General features: G+C 46.6%; 1 protein-coding gene across 1 annotated transcript in view; it reads right to left on the bottom strand.

Annotated features, from left to right (window-relative positions):
• Positions 1 to 16,654, bottom strand: part of LOC106604788 (testican-1) — a 262,141-nt gene that overhangs the window by 96,350 nt on the left and 149,137 nt on the right. Inside the window, exon 4 of the mRNA XM_014199823.3 lies at positions 16,381 to 16,461. Within this exon, the coding sequence (XP_014055298.1) occupies positions 16,381 to 16,461 (81 nt within the window). The remainder of the gene's footprint in view (positions 1 to 16,380; positions 16,462 to 16,654) is intronic.

Here is a 16,654-nt window from a genome sequence, read left to right as displayed (position 1 = left end):
GTATTCTTATCGGCAGACTGAACAGCCTTGGTTTCTCAAATGACTGCCTCGCCTGGTTCACCAACTACTTCTCAGACAGAGTTCAGTGTGTCAAATCGGAGGGCCTGTTGTCCGGACCTCTGGCAGTCTCTATGGGGGTGTCACAGGGTTCAATTCTCGGGCCGACTCTTTTCTCTGTATATATCAACGAGGTCGCTCTTGCTGCGGGTGATTCCCTGATCCACCTCTACGCAGACAACACCATTCTGTATACATCTGGCCCTTCTTTGGACACTGTGTTAACTAACCTCCAAACAAGCTTCAATGCCATAAAACACTCCTTCCGTGGCCTCCAACTGCTCTTAAATGCTAGTAAAACCAAATGCATGCTTCTCAACCCTTCGCTGCCCACACCCTCCTGCCCGACTAGCATCACTACTCTGGACGGTTCTGACTGAATATGTGGACAACTACAAATACCTAGGTGTCTGGCTAGACTTTAAACTCTCCTTTCAGACTCATATCAAACATCTCCAATCCAAAATAAAATCTAGAATCGGCTTCCTATTTCGCAACAAAGCCTCCTTTACTGACGTCGCAAAACATACCCTCGTAAAACTGACTATCCTACCGATCCTCGACTTCAGCGATGTAATTTACAAAATAGCTTCCAATACTCTACTCAGCAAACTGGATGCAGTCTATCACAGTGCCATCCGTTTTGTCACCTAAGCCCCTTATACCACCCACCACTGCGACCTGTATGCTCAAGTCGGCTGACCCTCGCTACATATTCGTCGCCAGACCCACTGGCTCCAGGTCATCTATAAGTCTATGCTAGGTAAAGCTCCGCCTTATGTCAGCCCCCCCCTAACAACACCCACCCATAGCACGCACTCCAGCAGGTATATCTCACTGGTCATCCCCAAAGCCAACACCTCCTTTGGCCGCCTTCCCTTATAGTTCTCTGCTGCCAATGACTGGAACGAATTGCAAAAATCGCTGAAGCTGGAGACTTATATTTCTCTCACTAACTTTAAACATCAGCTATCTGAGCAGCTAACCGATCGCTGCAGCTCTACATAGCCCATCTGTAAATAGCCCATCCAATCTACCTACCTCATCCTCATATTGTTTTTATTTACTTTTCTGCTCTTTTGCACACCAGTATTTCTACTTGCTAGATTGTAATTACTCCGCTACTATGGACTACTTATTGCCTTACCTCCTCACGCCATTTGCACACACTATATATATATATTTTTCTATTGTGTTATTGACTGTACGCTTGTTTATTCCATGTGTAACTGTGTTGTTGTTTGTGTCGCACTGCTTTGCTTTATCTTGGCCAGGTCGCAGTTGTAAATGAGAACTTGTTCTCAACTAGCCTACCTGGTTAAATAAAGGCGCCTATAGTAGAAACAACACGATATTCAGAAAACAAGGAACTTACTTTGATAGGAATGCACACATGTCCAAAGTTATTATGTGTAAGGAAAACAACAGGTAAGGCAAAGCGAGCGCCAGCAAGAAAACGTTCCAATTCTGGAAAGACTGCGCAAATATATGCATACTTGAACTGCGCAAACATGAGTGAAGTGCGGTGGGTTCTCCTGGAAGAGAGAAGTTTATCCGGCTAAGTAAAGCCTCAAACATAAATTGTCCGCAATGCTGAATGTGAATTAATGAGGAGGCGGAACACACCTCAATTCAAACTGTTGTTAGAAAATACAACTTGTTAGAAAATAATTTGAAATTGGCAAATTGAAACATAGCCTACAGATAATTAGCAGGCAGCGCGTGTAAACTGTCCTGTTGCGTAATAATCACATTTTGGAACAGTGAGTGCATTCTGACATCACGTGCATAAAACAACTCACGCTGGGGGTGAGTTGGAACTCACATGTGAAAATATTTGGAACTCACATGTGAAAAGGTTAATGCATTTGAGCCAATCAGTTGTGTTGTGACAAGGTAGGGGTGGTATACAGAATATAGCGCTATTTGGTAAAAGACCCAAGTCCATATTATGGAAAGAACAGCTCAAATAAGCAAAGAGAAACATCAGTCCATCATTACTTTAAGACATGATGGTCAGTCAATCTGGAACATTTCATGAACTTTCAAAGTTTCTTCAAGTGCAGTCGCAAAAACCATCAAGCGCTACGATGAAACTGGCTCTCATGAGGACCGCCACAGGAAAGGAAGGCCCAGAGTTACCTCTACTGCAGAGGATGAGTTCATTACAGGTACCAGCCTCAGAAATTTCAGCCCAAATAAATGCTTCACAGAGTTCAAGTAACAGACACATCTCAACATCAACTGTTCAGATGAGACTGCGTGAATCAGGCATTCATGGTCAAACTACTGTCCTTTGGTCTGATGAGTCCAAATCTGAGATGTATGGTTCCAACCGCTGTGTCTTAGTGAGTAGGTGAACGGATGATCTCTGCATTTCAAATCAAATCAAATTGTATTTGTCACATACATATGGTTAGCAGATAACGTGAGTGTAGCAAAATGCTTGTGCTTCTAGTTCCGACAATGCAGTAATATCCAACGAGTAATCTGCTAGCTAGCCTACTTCACCAGCCAGCAGTACTGTATCATCTTCGTCATTTTTAGTCAATAAAATTTTTGCAACGTAAGCTTAACTTTCTGAACATTCGAGAAGTGTAGTCCACTTGTCATTCCAATCTCCTTTGCATTAGCGTAGCCTCTTCTGTAGCCTGTCAACTATGTGTCTGTCTATCCCTGTTCTCTCCCCTCTGCACAGGCCACACAAACGCTTCACACCGCGTGGCCGCTGCCACTCTAACATGGTGGTCCCAGCGCGCACGAACCACGTGGAGTTCCAGGTCTCCGGCAGCCTCTGGAACTGCCGGTCTGCGGCCAACAAGGCAGAGTTCATCTCAGCCTATGCTACCCTCCAGCACCTCGACTTCTTGGCACTGACGGAAACATGGATTACCACAGATAACACTGCTACTCCTACTGCTCTCTCCTCGTCTGCCCACGTGTTCTCGCATACCCCGAGAGCATCTGGCCAGCGGGGTGGTGGCACTGGAATCCTCATCTCTCCCAAGTGGACATTCTCTCTTTCTCCCCTGACCCATCTGTCTATCTCCTCATTTGAATTCCATGCTGTCACAGTTACCAGCCCTTTCAAGCTTAACATACTTATCATTTATCGCCCTCCAGGTTCCCTTGGAGAGTTCATCAATGAGCTTGACGTCTTGATAAGTTCCTTTCCTGAGGATGGCTCACCTCTCACAGTTCTGGGTGACTTTAACCTCCCCACGTCTACTCATTCCTCTCTGCCTCCTTCTTTCCACTCCTCTCCTCTTTTGACCTCACCCTCTCACCTTCCCCCCTACTCACAAGGCAGGCAATACAGTTGACCTCATCTTTACTAGATGCTGTTCGTCCACTAATCTCATTGCAACTCCCCTCCAAGTCTCCGACCACTACCTTGTATCCTTTTCCCTCTCGCTCTCATCCAACACTTCTCACTCTGCCCCTACTCGGATGGTATTGCGCCGTCCCAACCTTCGCTCTCTCTCTCCCGCTACTCTCTCCTCTTCCATCCTATCATCTCTTCCCTCTGCTCAAACCTTCTCCAACCTATCCCCTGATTCTGCCTCCTCAACCTCTGCCTCCTCTCCTCCCTATCTGCATCCTTTGATTCTCTATGTCCCCTATCCTCCAGGCCGGCTCGGTCCTCCCCTCCTGCTCCGTGGCTCGACGACTCATTGCGAGCTCACAGAACAGGGCTCCGGGCAGCCGAGCGGAAATGGAGGAAAACTCGCCTCCCTGCGGACCTGGCGTCCTTTCACTCCCTCCTCTCTACATTTTCCTCTTCTGTCTCTGCTGCTAAAGCCACTTTCTACCACTCTAAATTCCAAGCATCTGCCTCTAACCCTAGGAAGCTCTTTGCCACCTTCTCCTCCCTCCTGAATCCTCCTCCCCCCCCCCCCCCCCCTCCTCCCTCTCTGAGGATGACTTCGTCAACCATTTTGAAAAGAAGGTTGACGACATCCGATCCTCGTTTGCTAAGTCAAACGACACCGCTGGTCCTGCTCACACTGCCCTACCCTGTGCTTTGACCTCTTTCTCCCCTCTCTCCAGATGAAATCTCGCGTCTTGTGACGGCCGGCCGCCCAACAACCTGCCCGCTTGACCCTATCCCCTCCTCTCTTCTCCAGACCATTTCCGGAGACCTTCTCCCTTACCTCACCTCGCTCATCAACTCATCCTTGACCGCTGGCTACGTCCCTTCCGTCTTCAATTGAGCGAGAGTTGCACCCCTTCTGAAAAAACCTACACTCGATCCCTCCGAAGTCAACAACTACAGACCAGTATCCCTTCTTTCTTTTCTCTCCAAAACTCTTGAACGTGCCGTCCTTGGCCAGCTCTCCTGCTATCTCTCTCAGAATGACCTTCTCGATCCAAATCAGTCAGGTTTCAAGGCTGGTCATTCAACTGAGACTGCTCTTCTCTGTGTCACGGAGGCTCTCCGCACTGCTAAAGCTAACTCTCTCTCCTCTGCTCTCATCCTCCTAGACCTATCTGCTGCCTTTGATACGGTGAACCATCAGATCCTCCTCTCCACCCTCTCCGAGTTGGGCATCTCCGGCGCGGCCCACGCTTGGATTGCGTCCTACCTGACAGGTCGCTCCTACCAGGTGGCGTGGCGAGAATCTGTCTCCGCACCACGTGCTCTCACCACTGGTGTCCCCCAGGGCTCTGTTCTAGGCCCTCTCCTATTCTCGCTATACACCAAGTCACTTGGCTCTGTCATATCCTCACATGGTCTCTCCTATCATTGCTATGCAGACGACACACAATTAATCTTCTCCTTTCCCCCTTCTGATAACCAGGTGGCGAATCGCATCTCTGCATGTCTGGCAGACATATCAGTGTGGATGACGGATCACCACCTCAAGCTGAACCTCGGCAAGACGGAGCTGCTCTTCCTCCCGGGGAAGGACTGCCCGTTCCATGATCTCGCCATCACGGTTGACAACTCCCTTGTGTCCTCCTCCCAGAGTGCTAAGAACCTTGGCGTGACCCTGGACAACACCCTGTCGTTCTCCACTAACATCAAGGCGGTGACCCGATCCTGTAGGTTCATGCTCTACAACATTCGCAGAGTACGACCCTGCCTCACACAGGAAGCGGCGCAGGTCCTAATCCAGGCACTTGTCATCTCCCGTCTGGATTACTGCAACTCGCTGTTGGCTGGGCTCCCTGCCTGTGCCATTAAACCCCTACAACTCATCCAGAACGCCGCAGCCCATCTGGTGTTCAACCTTCCCAAGTTCTCTCACGTCACCCCGCTCCTCCGCTCTCTCCACTGGCTTCCTGTTGAAGCTCGCATCCGCTACAAGACCATGGTGCTTGCCTACGGAGCTGTGAGGGGAACGGCACCTCCGTACCTTCAGGCTCTGATCAGGCCCTACACCCAAACAAGGGCACTGCGTTCATCCACCTCTGGCCTGCTCGCCTCCCTACCTCTGAGGAAGCACAGTTCCCGCTCAGCCCAGTCAAAACTGTTCGCTGCTCTGGCACCCCAATGGTGGAACAAGCTCCCTCACGACGCCAGGACAGCGGAGTCAATCACCACCTTCCAGAGACACCTGAAACCCCACCTCTTTAAGGAATACCTAGGATAGGATAAAGTAATCCTTCTAACCCCCCCCCCCCCCCTTAAAAGATTTAGATGCACTATTGTAAAGTGGTTGTCCCACTGGATATCATAAGGTGAATCCACCAATTTGTAAGTCGCTCTGGATAAGAGCGTCTGCTAAATGACTTAAATGTAAATGTAAATGTAATCTAACCTAACAATTTCACAACAATTACCTTATACACAAACACGTGTAAAGGAATGAATAAGAATATGTACATAAAAAATATATGAATGAGTGATGGTATAGAACGGCATAAGCAAGATGCAGTAGATGGTATAGAGTACAGTATATACATATGAGATGAGTAATGTAGGGTATGTGAACATGTGAAAGTGGCATTGTTTAAAGTGGCTAGAGACATTTATTACATCAAGATGGCAAGATGCAGTAGATGGTATAGAGTACAGTATATACATATGAGATGAGTAATGTAGGGTATGTAAACATTATATGAAGTCACATTGTTTAAAGTGGCTAGTGATACATTTATTACATCAATTTTTCCATTACTAAAGTGGCTGGAGTAGAGTCAGTATGTTGGCAACAGCCACTCAATGTTAGTGATTGCTGCTTAAGAGTCTGATGGCCTTGAGATAGAAGCTGTTTTTCACTCTTGGTCCCTGCTTTGATGCACCTGTACTGACCTCGTCTTCTGGATGATAGCGGGATGAACAGGCATTGGCTCGGATGGTTGTTGTCCTTGATGATCTTTTTGGCCTTCCTGTGACATCGGGTGGTGTAGGTGTCCTGGAGGGCAGGTAGTTTGCCCCCGGTGATGCGTTGTGGAGACCTCACTACCCTCTGGAGAGTTATCACTACCCTCCGTACGGTTATTTGCGGAGCAGTTGCCGTATCAGGCGGTGATACAGCCCGACCGGATGCTTTTGATTGTGCATCTGTAAAAGTTTGTGAGTGCTTTTGGTGACAAGCCAAATTTCTTCAGCCTCCTGAGGTTGAAGAGGCACTGCTGCGCCTTCTTCACCACGCAGTCTGTGTGGGTGGACCATTTCAGTTTGTCCGTGATGTGTACGCCGAGGAACTTAAAACTTTCTACCCTCTCCACTACTGTCCCGTCAATGTGGATAGGGGGTGCTCCCTCTGCTGTTTCCTGAAGTCCACGATCATCTCCTTTGTTTTGTTGACGTTGAGTGTGAGGTTATTTTCCTGACACCACATTCCAAGGGCCCTCACCTCCTCCCTGTAGGCCGTCTCGTCGTTGTTGGTAATCAAGCCTACCACTGTAGTGTCGTCTGCAAACTTGATGATTGAGTTGGAGGCGTGCATGGCCACGCAGTCGTGAGTGAACAGGGAGTACAGGAGAGGGCTGAGAACGCACCCTTGTGGGGCCCCAATGTTGAGGATCAGCGGGGTGGAGATGTTGTTACCTACCCTCACCACCTGGGGGCGGCCCGTAAGGAAGTCCAGGACCCAGTTGCACAGGGCGGGGTCGAGACCCAGGGTCTCAAGCTTGATGACGAGTTTGGAGGGTACTATGGTGTTAAATGCTGAGCTGTAGTCGATGAACAGCATTCTCACATAGGTATTCCTCTTGTCCAGATGGGTTAGGGCAGTGGGCAGTGTGATTGCGATTGCGTCGTCTGTGGACCTATTGGGGCGGTAAGCAAATTGGAGTGGGTCTAGGGTGTCAGGTAGGGTGGAGGTGATATGGTCCTTGACTAGTCTCTCGAAGCACTTCATGATGGAGTGCTACGGGGCAGTAGTCATTTAGCTCAGTTACCTTAGCTTTCTTGGGAACAGGAACAATGGTGGCCCTCTTGAAACATGTGTGAACAGCAGACTGGGATAAGGATTGATTGAATATGTCCGTAAACACACCAGCCAGCTGGTCTGCAGCCTTGCGAGGGTTGACACGTTTAAATGTTTTACTCACGTCGGCTGCAGTGAAGGAGAGCCCGAATGTTTTGGTAGCGGGCCGTGTCAGTGGCACTGTATTGTCCTCAAAACGAGCAAAGAAGTTGTTTAGTCTGTCTGGGAGCAAGACATCCTGGTCCGCGACGGGGCTGGTTTTCCTTTTATAGTCCGTGATTGACTGTAGACCCTGCCACATACCTCTCGTGTCTGAGCCGTTGAATTGCGACTCTACTTTGTCTCTATAATCTATACATTTGTGGTTCCCACCATGAAGCATGGAGGAGGAGGTGTGATGGTGATTTATTTAGAATTCAAGGCACACTTAACCAGCATTGCTACCACAGCATTCTGCAGCAATATGCCATCCCATCTGGTTTGTGCTTAGAGGGACTATCATTTGTTTTTCAACAGGACAATGACCCAACACACCTCCAGGCTGTGTAAGGGTTATTTGACCAAAAGGAGAGTGATGGAGTGCTGCATCAGATGAGTTGGACAGCAGAGTGAAGGAAAAACAGCCAACAAGTGCTCAGCATATGTGGGAAATCCTTCAAGACTGTTGGAAAAGCCTTCCAGGTGAAGATGGTTGAGAGAATGCCAAGAGTGTGCAAAGCTGTCATCAGAGCAAAGGGTGGCTACTTTGAAGAATCTAAAATGTAAAATATATTTTGATTTGTTAAACACTTTTTTGGTTGCTACATGATTCCATATGTGTTATTTCATAGTTTTGATGTCTTCGCTTTTATTCTACAATGTATTCTGCAATGTAAAATAAAGAAAAACCCTTGAATGAGTTTGTGTGTGCAAACTTTGACCTGGTACTGTACATATACACAGTATATTATCCATTTGTAGGAACTCCACAGGGTGTGATTCCGTTTGGCCTACAGTAGAATAGGGAGTGAGCGCTGGATCAGGATAAAGGGAGTGAGGGAGAGGATAAATGATAGAGGGATGAAAGACCATGGAGAGCCTCTCGGGAAGATGAGCAATTGAACAGAATGAATGGGTGAGAAATGAAATCCACTGAGGTTAAATTTTATTCTGCATGTAATTGAAGAATAGCAGAGATAAACAGAGGCCATTTCAGTCCACATGTTGGAGAATAAACCCCAGTGGCTTATGGGAAAATATGCGTCTGATGCAATGAGAAAGCCTCTAGTTCTTACAGAAAGAGAGACAGATACAGAGAGAGAGAGAGGCCCCAAAGCCCAATTGAAGAGTCCTATCACTTTCAGAGCATGAATATTCATCACTGTCCGACTCTCCTGGAAGCAAAACACACACACACACACACACACACACACACACACACACACACACACACACACACACACACACACACACACACACCACACACACACACACACACACACACACACAGTGAAGAGGAAAGGGGTAAACAGCCCACCTGCGCACACACCAACTAACAGAGGCACACACCCTCCACACACAGTGGCTTTGTCAGAATATCGTTTTCTCAAGGTTTTGCTCAAAGCAAAGTAGCAAACTACTTTAAAAGAAGATTTAAAGAATGCTAAATACATTCTTATAATACATGGCCTTTTGGGAGGCAGCTTCCAAGTGAAAGAGAAGTTTACTCTGTTGAGGGACAGGGGCCACAACTAGATAATCTAGAGTGAAGCTCGACTAAAGTACGCCAATAGAAAATATGAGCAAACAGTAAAAACACATCTGCTAGCATAGACATATATACACACACACACACGCACGCACACACACTATGGTCCTTAGGACACATTTACCGCAGGTGAGATATGAGGGCTGACATTTATAATACACCCACACACACACGCACACACCGCCTGTTGAGTCGGCTGTAATCGTTTGTCACAGCAGAGTTATGGGCCGTGACATTTATAACCATCGTAATGGGCAGAAGAGAGGTACTTCAATATTTGAAGAGGGAGAGATGTCTGAACATCGCATATCTACCTCAGGTCCTCTGGGACACATGATATTACAGTTTGATGAGACGCGGAAACACACACACACACACACACACACACACACACACACACACACACACACACACACACACACACACACACACACACACACACACACACACAGTGTGGACTGATATCCTGTCCGCTCTGTCTCAGAGCAGCTTATTGGCTCTGTTAGAATAACAGACCGTTTCATTACATTAAATCAGCCGTCTCCCGTACCATCTCCTCCATCACCAAAAATAAACACGCTATCTAACGGTTAACCAAGCACTGTTACCGTCGCCGCCGCCCGGGACCCCCAAGGTCACTCACCGACTAATTACGCCCACAGAATACAAAAACACACACTCAGAGAAACGAAATGCAAACGTTATGCAGCAACACAGAACGAAATGAGAGCAGTGAGATAGAGACAATGTGGTGAAGCTCAGTGGTCCAGACAGACTGACACAAACCAGAAGGTAGACCTGTACATGCATAGACTGCACAAACTAATGGATGTTCTACACTGAGTGTACAAAACATTAGGTCTTTCCATGACGTAGACTGACCAGGTGAATCCAGGTGAAAGCTATAATCCCTAATTGACGTCACCTGTTAAATCCACTTCAAACAGTGTAGGTGAAGGGGTGGAGACATGTTAAAGAAGGATTTTTAAGCCTTGAGACAACTGAGACATGGAATATGTGTGTCATTCAGAGGGTGAATGGACAAGACAAAATATTGAAGTGCCTTTGAACGGGGTATGGTAGTAGGTGCCAGGTGCACTGGTTTGTGTCAAGAACTGCAACACTGCTGGGTTTTTCCTCGCTCAACAGTTACCTGTGTGTACCTACAATGGTCCACAACCCAAAGGACATTCAGCCAACTTGAAAAAACCTGTGGGTGGGAAGCATTGGAGTCATAGTGGGCCAGCATCCTTGTGGAACACTTTCGACACTTTGTAGAGTCCATGCCCTTACAAATTTAGGCTGTTCTGAGGGCAAAAATGTGTGTGTGTGTGGGGGGGAGGCGGTTTGCAAGTCCATATTAGGAAGGTGTTCCTAATGTTTTGTACACTCAGTAAATAACCACTCTCGTTGTGTGGACCATAAACACACACACACACACACACACAGTAAACAGACTACCACCAGAGCTTCACAAATGAAGAGCCAGAGTACACTGGAATGCTACAAAATTCCCAGGATGCATTTCCCTGACCCAGGAACCCAGCGGTGTCAAGAATCAACCAATCAGTGAAGTCAATGTAACCTCTATAACCATGAGGTCAAAGGGTAGTGAATCTTAGAGGAATGGATGGCGTCATTTACCCAGAAGACCTTGCGAAGGCGGGTCAGAGTGAGAGGAGGGCGTGACAGCATTTCACTAATTAGCGGTTGAGTGAGAAGACAGGGCCCAGACCCCTGGCTCTGACTAGCTCTGGGCTTCCAGTGCTGGGTGATGGCTGAGTGAGGCTGGGTGAAGGCTGAGTGAAGGCTGTTTGACTAGAAGTGTTGCAGTGAAAGGGAAGATTAGCTTTGTTCTTATTACACACTGAGCTTTGATCGACGATCCTTCAGCTTTCTACAATTACCTCAGAGAAATAACATGACCCCAGAACACACACAGACCACCTCTGCCGGGTGTGTGTGTGTGTGTGTGTGTGTGTGTGTGTGTGTGTGCGCGTGTGTGTTTGTGACCGCTTAACACCTGACTCTGAGTCATCCTTTAATAATACAATTCTCCACACACACACACACACACACACACACACACACACACACACACACACACACACACACACACACACACACACACCTAACTGATGCAAGGTGACAACCTGTCTGCATAGGCTGTGTTCAGACCATATATACAGTAATAGCCTCTTCCTATAATTGCCCAGAGAGGTTATAGTTTCTGTACGGCTGCCAACATCTGATGTTCTCTCTCTAGAGTGCAATCCATTTATCTGATCCATAGTGTGTGTGTGTGTGTGTGTGTGTGTGTGTCTGTGTGTCTGTGTGTGTGTGTGCATAAACTGTAAATCGATGTCCACCTGATTGACACACACCTCTTCATGTATGCATATGGAGTCGTTTTTCTTGTTCCTCTCTTTCTGTCTCTATGTCTGAATGTGCCTGAGAAAACAGAGTCCTTGTCTGTATCTGTCTGTTTGCAATCTGTCCCCTCTCCTATTGTACAGTGAGTGGCTCTGACTCCTCTTATGCCCGTCTAGTTCCATTCACAACACAGCAGTGCACCCTGAGACAGCCTCCTATTAAAGAGCAGGCTGACATGCTGTCAGGGAGGTAGCAGACTGGTGTAGGGGTCAACAGGGGTCACACCTACAGCCCTGTAGCACGCAACGTCTGGAATTACTGCCTCTGCCCCACTGAGCCCTCTAGTTTCCATTCGCCCTGTGTTAATTAAACAGGACCAGAGCAGCTGAGCTGTGGTAGAGCTGTGAGCCGTAGGCCATTCTGGCTCAGGGCTGAATGTTCTTCCTCCAGAGGCAATGCTGTGCTGGGGATTCAGCCACCACCATCCTGGCTCCAACATCATTCCAGTTGCAGGGCGCTGATCAGCAGCCAAAATGAATTCTGTCTAAAGTAATTTACTGTTTACTTTTGGTGTCTTTCCCTCTCTTTCTCAATCCCTCATGTGAACTGAGGGTCTGTGACCTACGGGGTGAAAGTTAAATGGCAATAACAGCCCAATTATTGTTGGTGAGGCGTACCTCTGCATTGGCCTGAATAAACCAGGAAGTTCCATCAAATATTCAACAAGGTCTTGGCATCAAATACTTACTAAGTGAACTATGTCTATCTCCCTCCCTATTTTTCTATGTCGTGCCTCACTTTACTAATATATATATATATATATATATATATATATATATATATATATATATATATATATATATATATATATATAAAAACAACTGACCCATTTGTTTGAGTATGTACCACATGTAGCAGGCTGTTCCAACCCATTAGGAACACACTTTCTCTCTCCTGTCTTTGAAGTCTTTCAGTGATATCTGTTGAATGTCAATTCAAAAGACAAGGGTAACCTGGAACAAAGGCAGAACCAAAAGACAACACAACCACACACACAAACACAACCCCCCCCCCCCCTCCCCCCTTTTCCCCAACACACCCAAACACATACACCCTTTGATTAAAATTGGTCATGACCAGTATGTTCTAGTCATTAGTGTCTAGTCTGCCCCCCTGTAGAGAATAGCCATGTAAGGACCTGAAATTCAAAAGAACCATACGAAAATAAATGAGCCTGATAAGTATTCCCCGCCGTGTTCTGTGTAATGCATCCGACAGATAGGTTTCTGATGATCAACAAGAGCCGGGAGCTAAAATGCACATCTGAAAAACACATTTTTTCTCATGTTAGCATACACATGTCACGCTCTGACCTAGGAGAGCTGTGTTTTCTCCATTTAGCTAGGCAGGGTGTGATAGGTGGGTGGGCATTCTATGTTTTGTGTTCTATGTTTTGGCCGGGTATGGTTTCCAATCAGAGGCATGTGTCTATCGTTGTCTCTGATTGGAAGCCATACTTAGGCAGCCTGTTTTTCCTTTGGGTTTTGTGGGTAGTTATTTTCCGTTTAGTTGTGAGTACCTGACGGAACTGTCTGCTGTCATTTTTTTGTTTAATTTGTAAAGTGTTAATTTCTTTCATTAAACTACGAGATTAACATATTCCACGCTGCACCTTGGTCTACTCATTCTGACGCCTGTGACAGAACTACCCACCACAAGAGGACCAAGCAGCGTGCACTCTCCAGGAGGAGGAGCGGGACCAAGAAGTATGGCTCAGAGGAGTGGACCTGGGAGGAGATCCTAGATGGGGCAGGACCCTGGACAAGGCCTGGAGAGTATCGCTGTCCGCAATAGGAGATAGAGGCAGCGAAGGTGTAACGGCGATACTGGGAGGAATGGCTAGGCAAGCAACAGGAGGCCGAGAGGCAGCGGCCAAAAACGTTTTGGGGGGCACACGGTTAGATTAGCAAAGGCGGGTTTAAGACCTGAGCCAACTCCCCGAGTGACCGAGCAAGCACCGTGTTATGCGGTGATATGCACTGTGTCGCCAGTGCGTACTCACAGCCCGGTACACTCGGTGCAAGCTCCTCACCGTTGCCGTGCTAGAGTTGGCCGGCAGCCAGGGAGAAGTGCACCGGCTCAAAGTATCTGGCCTCCAGTGCGTCTCTTCGGCCCAGGTTATCCTGCACCTGCTCTACGCACGGTACCCCTCATTCACCAGCACAGCCCAGTTCGTCCTGTACCAGCGCTCCGCGCTTGCCGGGCGGTTATAGTCAACATCGAGCCAGGACGGGTTGTGCCAGCCCTAAGCGCCAGACCTCCAGTGCGCCTCCAAGGCCCAGAGTACCCTGTGCCTGCTCCGCTCACTCTCCCTCCAGTGCGCCACCATAGCCCAGTACATCCTGTGCCTGCTCCTCGCACTCTTCCTCCAGTACGCCTCCATAGCCCAGTACAAGATGAACTACGAGATTAACATATTCCACGCTGCACCTTGGTCTACTCAATCTGACGCCTGTGACAACACACACATGCTGATATTACTTTTGAGATATGTGCTTTTCCTGTGCAAGTTACACTAGATTAAATACTGCATGTTTTATATTCGAGAAATTAATTCACTCTAACCAATTAAACGTTTAAAATTCAATAGTCAATGCACACAACATTACTGATCTGAAGGCTTGTTTGCCGATGCTAAACACCAACACTCTAAGAGGATGTTGGCCTATGCCAGGTCATGCTACACTTCTTCTCCATATTAGCGCCTGCTTTCATGTTAGCCTTGGCTAACACACTGCATTACTAACTACTACATCAGTGGCGGCCGGTACCATTTCAGATGAGGGAGGGTGATCTTTTTTTTTTTATGAGTATTGCCTTATTGCTATTATAGCATATTCCATTCATCCAGCTCAATGTAACATCGATAGGTTTAGGCTACTCCATGATACTTGAATTTTACCTGTACCCATCATGAGGTTGCGACAACCTAGCGTATGAATGAAAGTTTACAACGTAGGAGAAAAACTAGAGTAATCAATGTGACAGACAGTAACACTTTCAATATCGCCTTGCCTGCATCTAGCTGATCTAGGGTGTAAATCATTAGTCCAACAGTTGCAAACAAGAGTTTCTATTGGACAAATGCAGGTATGTTATCCCTGTTCTGTTTTGTTTGCTTCCATTTAAGAAAGGTTTTTTTAACAGAATCGGTGAGAATGAATACACCCCTGATCACATGCAAACACAGTTCACTTTCATAGCAGCCACATACAAACAGCAGGATCAGTTGTTGTATAATTCATTCTCACATCTATGCGCTCTCCCCTCCTCTCACCTTTTCCCTTTGCTTGTGGACTTCAGTGCACAACACATCAGCTGTCTGTGACCAGGCCAAGCCAAACATTTATATCATAACTGTTAACCGCTACACACAGCCTACATCAGTGTCACCATATTAACTAACGTCATACTAGTCAACATAGCTACTAGAACTAACGTGTTCATAAACCCACTACAATCATGCAGTACAGTGTACAGTCAGCAAGCAGTTTAGCAGGCCCCGGCAATTAATAAATTAATAAAACCAAAAGCTTACCTTAACTTGGAAGAGTTCCAGTGTTGGATAGCCATAGCAACATAGCTAACATAGCATCCCTCTCTGTTTGAGTGGGGTGTTTGAGTAGGCTAAACTAGCAAGCTGCATTCGCTAGCTAAGTGAAAGCAAAAGTGAGAAAAAAACATGGACATATAGCTAGCTCTCCCTCTCTTTCTCTCTTGCTTCTTCATTTTTTAAGAAATACATTTGTTAAAAACTGTTCAACTATTGTCTTTCTGTCTCTGAGTGAAATACTCACCACATGTTATGCACTGCAGTGCATGCAACTGGAGCTTATGGTTTAAGTACTAGATTCATTCTCTGATAATTTGATTGGATGGACAACATGTCAGTTCATGCTGCAAAAGCTCTGATAAGTTGGAGGACAACCCCGGAAGTTGTCATAATTACTGTGTAATTCTAAGGAATGGGTGAGAACCATGAGCCTCCTAGGTATTGTATTGAAGTCAACGTACCCAGAGGAGGATGGAAACTAGCTGTCCTCCGGCTACATCACGGTGCTACCCTACAGAGTGCTGTTGAGGCTACCATAGACCTCCATTGCAAAACAGTGTGTTTTGATCAATTATTTGGTGACGTGAATATATTTAGTATAGTTTTATCTAAAAAGGACAACTTTTTAATGTTTCACTATTTTTATTTTTATGAAATTCACTGGAGGATGGTCCTCCCCTTCCTCCTCTGAGGAGCCTCCACTGTACTACATGTTAGCTTCAGCTAATGCACCCTAGCAATGCTTTCATGGTAACCTGCGCTAACACACCACATTACTATCTACCTACATGTTAGCTTCCGCTAATGCACCGTATTACTGTTTTCACATTAGCATCGGCTAACATGTCGCATTACTAAGAACTTCATGTTAGCTTCAGCTAAGGCACCGTACTACTGCTTTCATGTTGCCTGTGCTAAAACACCACATTACTGAGGGGGATGTCTTTGATCCGGTGATAACTAATTAGCTACGCTGCTGCTTTATGACAGCCGTGGGCTGAGGTTATCCCACTCACACACTCAGAGACAAAGCTCTAAAATGCACCTGACAGAGATATTACAGAGATATTACAGTTTACAGCAGATTCCTGATTTTGTTATTTCACCCACATCCCGATCAAAAATCAATTGCCAACCGAGGGACGGAGACCCAAGACAGACGGACCGCAACAGTGTTGATGAATGATGACGCTAACTGTAGAACTCACCCTCTTCTGTTCTCCTCTTTCCTGGGTTGGAGTGGGCTTTGGTTCCTGGTTCCCCATGTCTGCTGGGCCTCGCCTCTGTCTCTGTGGAATCATAATAACCATCAGAAATAGAAGCAAAGAAAAAAAAAAACACCAATTGTCCTGTTCAAAATAACTGATATACCGGTATCCCCAAAAATAACTTAAATACACACAACGAAGGGATTAAATGCATCCAGAACTACACACCAATCCACAATCAAAGCACACAATACACATCCACACAAACATCCAC

This window comes from Salmo salar, chromosome 05 (assembly GCF_965601325.2).
Source record: "Salmo salar chromosome 05, fSalSal1, whole genome shotgun sequence".
Classification (NCBI taxonomy): Eukaryota; Metazoa; Chordata; class Actinopteri; order Salmoniformes; family Salmonidae; genus Salmo; species Salmo salar.
Note: the sequence above shows the minus strand (reverse complement) of the source record. Positions and strands in the feature narration are given on the sequence as shown.